Source organism: Ornithodoros turicata, chromosome 1 (genome assembly GCF_037126465.1).
Source record: "Ornithodoros turicata isolate Travis chromosome 1, ASM3712646v1, whole genome shotgun sequence".
Lineage (NCBI taxonomy): Eukaryota > Metazoa > Arthropoda > Arachnida > Ixodida > Argasidae > Ornithodoros > Ornithodoros turicata.
In genome coordinates this window covers 109,894,653-109,902,406 of record NC_088201.1, presented here as the reverse complement: position 1 = coordinate 109,902,406, position 7,754 = coordinate 109,894,653, and the positions used below count along the sequence as shown (strand labels likewise).

Here is a 7,754-nt window from a genome sequence, read left to right as displayed (position 1 = left end):
TCTGGGGACACTACAACAAACTCACGCAGTGTGGTCATTCATTTCTCCGTCAGCGGGAGACCTGTAGCAAAGAAGAGGTTGAAGGCCGCGTGCTCGTAGATGGGCCATGCCTCGTGGACGCTGCCTGACAAAAAAATTGCTGCGCGTGTCTCGGGTAAAAATAAAAGATTGTCTCACTTGGCGTCTAAAGTAGAGGCATGACGCCACCTTTTCGAAAATAATCAAGGAAATCGAAGATGGCATTTTTGAGAAAATTGAGATGCAACATTGTCAGTTTTTGCCTACCATGTGCGATTCTCAAGCTAATAACACAGAAAGCATTGGAGTGACAAAAATGAACTTTATACAGCACGAAAGATCTTTCAACGTCCTATCGAATGACGCTAAGCTCGATGACCTCCGACGTTCCGTCATGAAGCAAATTTGTAACAAAGTTTGCCCTTTTTGAACGTTTACGCCAAGTTTGGCATTTTTTAACAGAAAATCTGTGGCCCTCAGAGTTTTGAGGGTGGCTGTCAACAGTCTTTATGGTGCAGCCTATAATCACAAAAAACCTCCAGTTTCTAGGCATAAAATCAGCGGTACTAGATCCCGTCAAAGTCGGTCCAGAAGAAAGCGCGCTCAAGCAGCCTCAGACTTTCCTCCTCTTCCTCGCGGAAACTACCCCACGGACGAGCGTCGCACGTGGTGCGATTTGCTTCGTTTGAGCTATCCTCTAACATATATTTTTTCTGGGCGAATTAAAAAATACGACTTTCATTCGTTGTTAGATTTAAAATGAAACTACCCTGCTGTGGGAAGAGCAAAGGGTCGGCAAAACAGTGAATGGTTAAAAAGAGAGCTTTCTGCGCTGTAATACGATGTTCCTGGCAGCCGTCTGTCCGTCAGAAGTTGACTTCGACAAGAGTGGGGGCATTCAAAACAATGTCGTGCTATTCAGTCTTTTAAAGGGTCACGTCACTACAGCGGTGCACACAAACTTAGAGGACATTCGAAAAATCACATCTGGCGTGTTAGCCGGACACGTCTAGAGACACCATTTAGTGATTCCAGTAACATCACGTGAGCAATTGATAGACGTGTACCAACTGTTTGCTATGTTGCAAATTCGTGGCTTCACACAACTATGCGAGACAATATGATCCTGAGGGACACCACAGTGATTGGTCTGCGAATTAGTTTCGCCGACCTCAGTGTTCTTTAGCGCATGCCGAAATGTCAGAGAAGGGTGGCGTGCCTACGTAACTTGTGCCCTGTCACGAGGTAGTTGACGTTCTCCACGGGGTTAAAACCACGTACCTTCGGACCAGTAGGCGGACACGCAGTACCGAGTGCGGTACTACTAATTGTGACACTCCATGTTCGTGGAATCACTACTGCGAGGGCCTCCGTCCCGCAGTTTACTTCTTGGCATAGATCAGCTCAGCGATCTGCCTGCACCGTATACTGACGCGAGCAACACTCCCCAGGATACTGCAGAGGAATATGCGAAAAACGTCAAAACTTTCTGCTGATACGTCAACGCAAGCGCTCAAGCTCATGCCTTTTCGTGCCTCAAGCTGCTGCTTCTGTGAAAACTGAAGCTAAGCCCCCTGCCGGGACTGCTCCTGGAACGTCGCGACAAGCCCACTGGACAGAAGATGATTTTCCTTCGCTACCACCTAAAGAGCATCAGGACGTGCAAACGTGTACTACACCCAAGAAGCCATAAGAAAGCAACAGCGGCTCCCCGCCAATATACTCTCAGGCTGCTTACCGCACAGCACTGGACCGATCGCAGGAAACTGATATCCCTACAGGGATAGTGCGGCTGCTGTTTGCAGCACTCAAGGCCATCACCTCCACCTGTCCTGAGGTCACCGCCCTTGCCGAAATACAATCGATCTTATAATTTGAAGCTGCAATCGTTCCTCTATTTCTAGCTGACCGAAGTAGAAACTAACTGGCTCATGTCTCATCGTCCTAAATGAAACCGGCCAGAAGATAATTATTACGATGGGAAGACGAAACAATAGAGCATTCCTCCCTCGTATTCTATAGTGGAACGCCACAAGCCTTGTACACAAACAGGCCGACCTCAAATTAGTCTTACGGAAGGAGGACTTCGATGTCTTGGCCATGCAAGAAAGCCTCACTCAGCCGTCATTTAAGATTCCGCCATACGTGTCATACCACGCTAGGGGTTTTCAAGCTGATGGCCTCCCAAGGGCATCACTATTTGTGAAATGGACTATTGCTCAGGCTCAGATCGACCTTTCTAGTCTATGCTCACACACTGAGGAATACGTAGTCTGCCGTTGAAGGCCGGCTGGAAAACTGTATCGGTTATCTCGGCGTACCACTGGGGTTATGCTCAACCAAGTGCTGAATCCCTTAAGAAATTTCGTGCTTCGTGTTCTGGACCTTTGATCATCTGTGGAGGCTTCAATGCCAGCCACACCGTGGGGCAGTCACAGGAATTGCAGAAGAGGTAACGCCATTGCTAACTACCTGGCTACCAGTGACCTAGTTGTCATCAAGAATGGTAATCCGACGTATATGAGGCCGCCTCGATATATGAATGCCATTGATCTCACCCTGATTACACAGGATATCACCTTAAAGTGGGAAACTGAGCCCGACACATGGGGTTCGGAACACTTCCCTATTGTGCTGTCGCGCTCACGTCGGAATAATGTGCCCAGGAAAACGAAGAAAATAACAAACTGGGAGAAATACAGACAGGGACTGGCCAACTCCACGGCAGATGACCTGCTCCACTGTATAAAGACGTCCTTGGCAAATAGTACGAAGACAGTATTTTACCCCACCTCAATGCCTGTTCCTGGCCTTAAGTTCCTCAATCTCCGAGCCGTGCGACGTCGGGCACAGAGAAGAGCAATAAGAACCGGGCTAGAGGTCGACTGCATCTCGTACAAGCGAATCTCGGCTGCACATAGAAGACACGTATTAAAACTGAGGCGCACACAGTGGAAGCAGTTTAGTGCGTCCCTTACTGCTCACACTCCTGTCACAAAAGTATGGAGTGCACTGAGAGCCATTGAATGCCTCCCTCAGCCGTCAAACCCGCTGGTCACGCTGTCCGTTTCATCCAAAAGAGAGCCTAAGGATCCTGCAGACGAGTTGGTCACAGAACTAGCGCAAGTGGCCAGCTGCAATGATCCTCGTCCATCACTTAGGGTCTCAGCTTCCGATGGTTCCCCAACAGAAGTGGCCACAGGACTCAGGCACGCCAGGGAGTCAAATGCATTCGCTCTTGCCCTGTTCTTAGATGTGAAGAAAGCGTACGATTCTGTAAAGCACTCAGCCTGTTTATTGGCGCTAACTGAAGCCAGGATCACTGGGTGTCTCCTGAGATTCATTGTAGACTTTTTGTCAGACAGAAAGTTCGACGTGTCTGTTAGCGGCCACATTAGTTTCACAAACTATTTTCAGCGAGGGGTCCCGCAGGGCAGTGTACTGTCCACCACGCTGTTCAACTTAATCATGGCTGGGATCCAGAAACGAATGCGCCACAACTAACCATATACGCCGATGATATCTGTCTCCGCATAGCAGGAACGAACAAGGAGAAGATTCGCGACTCAGCCGACGTAACATTAAACGCCATCAACGAGGCCTTGTCGGAGAGAGGGCTGGAGATATCACCAGAAAAGTCCAAATGTCTTGTCTGCATCCCCCCAAGGAAACACGTTGGTAGGGACTTCCCACGTCGAAGCATCAACAACATCCCTGTTCCAAGATGTAAAGCATGCAAATGCCTTGGTGTCACTATTGACAGCTTCTTACGCTGGACGAAGCAGGTGAACGAAACTATTGCTAAAGGGAAGAAATCGCTAAATTTGCTCAGACGAATCAGTGGCAAAGCATGGCGCTGTAATGCACGATCCATGCTCACTCTGCACACAGCTCTTATTCTACCTAGGATTCTGTATGCGACGCGTATGTACGTTGACCTGAAGCCAACACAATGGCTGAACCTCGAGCGTCTCTATCGAGCAGGTATACGAACCGCGCTTGGTCTACCCAGCTTCTCCAGCATTACCTATACCTATCTGAAGTAAAAGGAAAAGCCCGTCAGCATCCATTCAAAACTCAGAGGGCTCCAGTTCATAGACAGCGCAACGCTTCTTCGCAAGAAACAACTCACCGGTCTTCAAGACAACCTCACCACGTCCCTAGGCCGCCTCGCTAGGTCGCACGCCAATTGCGCCCTACCGTACGACGAATGTATCCCACGACCTGCTACTCCATGGCGTAACGTAATGCCCAATATCTCGTTGCGCATTCCAGGGCTAAGAAAGAAGGGCGAATCAAGCTCACTGGAAGCCAAGCCAGCTGCTGAGCTCCTAATTACTGACACTTTTCACGCTCACAGTCTGGTGTTCAAAGACGGCTCTGTTGACTCAGAGTGTAGGAGCGCCTACTTCCTCCTTTTATATCCCATCATTAAATGTAGCATGGCAAGGAAAATCAGTTCGATATCCAATATCCTCTACGACGGCTGAGATTCTGGCAATATTACATGCAGCGGCTGCGGTACAGGTCAAGGGAATCACCAAGGCTGTCATCCTCACGGACTCGCGTAGCGCTCTGCAAATGGTGATGAACTCCACATGCAATAGCATTCTAGCCCGGTGCATCAGAACGTCATGTGCCCAACACACGACAATCGATGCAGAGATCTCCCTGCAATGGAGCCCCTCCCACGTCGGCATTAGTCGCAACGAAAAAGCGGACCAACTAGCATCTGCTGCACACCACGGCACTAGCCCTAGTTTGCCAACCCCGGGAGACAGCGACAGAAAATTGGTCATCAATGAGATAGTTCTTATGCGGCACCCTGGGATCCGGGACTCCTGGAAAATCATCGACTTGATCTCCCGCAGAAAGGACTTTCCCGCAGTACACAAACTCTGCTCTTCAGGTTGCGGACAAGAAGCGCTTTCACTAAATGACAATTATTCAAGATTGGCTCTCTAGACAACGCAAACCGCAAACTGCACACATTGTCAGTAAATTGAAACTATCGAGCACATCCTACTCCATTGCTGTGCATACGCTGCAGTGCGGGAGAAATACCTTGGCCATGCAGGAAGTGTACGGTGGATGATGCCCTGCATCCCAAAGGCTCTTTCACGGAAAGACACTCCAAAATTCGCAGTCTCGTGTACTTTCTCCAGGAATCTGGGCTCGCTCAAAGGCTATAAGTACTGCTCGGACATCTTGGCAACTCTGCAATGACAGCCCTAAATCTTAAATTTCGGTCGTCATCATTCCTTCATCTGTTATCACACCATATCATATCATCCTGGCTACAGTCGTGACGCAGCCCACATACGTGAGGCCAACAACGGCAAGCCGGTTCGCGACCACCACCACCACCACCTTTTCGTGCCGGCTGTGCTGTCTGGGGTTTTCCTGGCTTTTCCTCAGACGCTTTCGGACATATGCCGGCACTGTTCCCTTAGAAGTCGGCTCAAGACGCACATTCCTCCAGGGCGTCAGTCGTGACGTTGCCCATCTCTCTGAGGCCGACAGTGGTGAGCCCTTTCACCAGCACCAACACCGTCACCTTACCGTGCACAGCCAATCATGGGTAATCTATTACGGGGCAGCCTCCAGGGTACTCGATACCAGACGGCAGCAAAAAACCCAGACGGTGTTGTCTGCTAAGTTCGCAATGCGCCACTTCCGATATTCCGGCAACGTTTCAATTTCCAACATAATACGCTGCGGAACATCTTTTTCTTCCACTAGATTATCCCGTGCGAATGTCGCTTACGTGAACATACGGTAAAAGTAATGAACACGATGGAAAGTGATGTTCTGAGGTTGGAACATAGAGGAAAGGACAAACATACAAAGCCTCAAAGCGTAAAAGTAATAATGCTCTTGTTGCCACGAGAAGCTGAGAATGTACGTTATACCATTTTCCTTTCCTTCCTGAGGATATACATCTGCCAGTTCTCTTAACGAATTATCCCCGCAGCTATGAGATATGTGAATTAAGTGTTAACGAATTAAGTTGACGGTCAGCGGTTAATAGTGAAGTGCGTAACGTTAATTAAGTGCAACGTTACTAGTAACAACAGTAAGACCACGTCACCCTTATAAGTCACCATGTGACAGTTTGATGCTGGTGGTTGATTTCATCTTTCACACATATGCTCCGCGCCTAAAGTTACTTTTTTTCTTTTCTACGTGTTATAGCGAGGGAGATATAAACCGTTGAGTGAACTTGGGCGTCGACATGATAGAAAGTGACTGTCCTGAGGCTGAAACACACAACAGTGTTGTCTCTTAGTGTGTTTCCGCTTGAGAACCGTTACTTTCCATCATGTTCGCCAGATGCCACTACCTCGTAGTTATGTTGTACGCGCATCAGAAGAAATGTGAGTGCGTGTCCTGTTAGTTAAGCAGTTAGTTAATCAGCTAATAACGCAGGTGTCAGCGTAGCGTAATTGGTTAGCGCAGTCGACCGGCAATGGAGAGACGCGTGGTGCGACTCCCGTCGTTGTCTGGCCTTTCTACAACTGTCATTTTCCGTTGGTGCGTTCACAACGACGTCGAAGGAGTGACAGCCATCGGTGGTGTCACTGGTTCTCGGAGGCACGTGAGCACTCCCGCGGCCGCCTCACTGGCGGTGACGCCTCACTGGTGTCCTAGTTGTCCTAGTCGGATGAGTTTCGGGATTCGGAGTGCCGATTTTTGACGCATGTGTCGTCCGTTTTGTGTAAAACTTGGAATCTAAGATGACATCTATCTAAAGAACTGTCTTCTACATTTATCCCGGACAACCTGGGGAGATGTGCCACGACTGTTTTTCACTGAATTCCTGACTGTGAAGAGGACCACGTTATGTACACGCTTTTTCAGGGTTCAGAACTGGCTACTTTCGAAATACGATAATAGGCAATGAGACGTGCGTATGTAGGCATTGTACGTACGATCACCGTAGTTTGCTCAATATTCCTGAGACCATTCCATGGGCAATGGCATGTTGTGGCCAGCTTCAAAGAACACATCTTCATTTGCTCATGCTCAACTTAAAGAACCACGTAATATAAAGGACGGTCACCAGGGATGTAAAAAAGTTAATTTTTATGAAAAATAAAAATTGTTTGGTGTCTTTGATTTTAATCGGATTTATTTGATCTGAATCAGTTTTCCGCCAACATTTTCCAATGACAACAAGCACCACGCATGTGAAAATTTCTGAAGTAAACCATCACAAGGTAGATGGAACGACGCCGCTAATGTAGTTAACATAGAGAAGAAGAGATGCGTGAGAGGCACCATTAGGGTGTCGAAACCAATATCATTTACCCTCGATAAAGCGGAACAAATGAGCTTCTATACATAACACTGGGAACATCAGAGCGTCTGTTGTAACAAAATGTCACAGTTGCAGGTGCTGCGTTGAAGGTTTGTCGATGCACTTGAGTGGCCACATTTGTGACTAATATCATGCAATATAGATAATGATTCACGGCGGAAAAAACGATCAATGTTTTCGTCACATTTCTCTCATCCTGTGTTCTCCTAACTGTCGCCATAATTTCTGTCCATAACTTAAAAACTGTCAGGTAACTGTCTCGGGTTTTTAAGTTATGGATCTATACCACCAGCTCGCTTGCTACCTCTCTATTCTCTCGTTATAATTTCTGTGTTTTGCGTCACATGTTGCTGTTGTACAGCTTGGGACACGGAACACGGTACAGGGGCATTTCTTCATCGGTGTTCTTTCCTGC

At 48.0% G+C, this 7,754-nt stretch overlaps 1 protein-coding gene across 1 annotated transcript; it reads left to right on the top strand.

The window, feature by feature from the left end:
• The first annotated feature begins 2,427 nt into the window (after positions 1-2,427).
• Positions 2,428-3,522, top strand: LOC135382894 (uncharacterized). The gene has a single exon (XM_064612611.1). The coding sequence runs from the start codon at positions 2,428-2,430 to the stop codon at positions 3,520-3,522; it is 1,095 nt and encodes a 364-aa protein (XP_064468681.1).
• Positions 3,523-7,754: the final 4,232 nt, after the last annotated feature.

Excerpts from the sequence above, each read along its gene's own strand:
- LOC135382894 (XM_064612611.1), top strand. The coding sequence starts at position 2,428 with ATGCCAGCCACACCGTGGGGCAGTCACAGGAATTGCAGAAGAGGTAAC.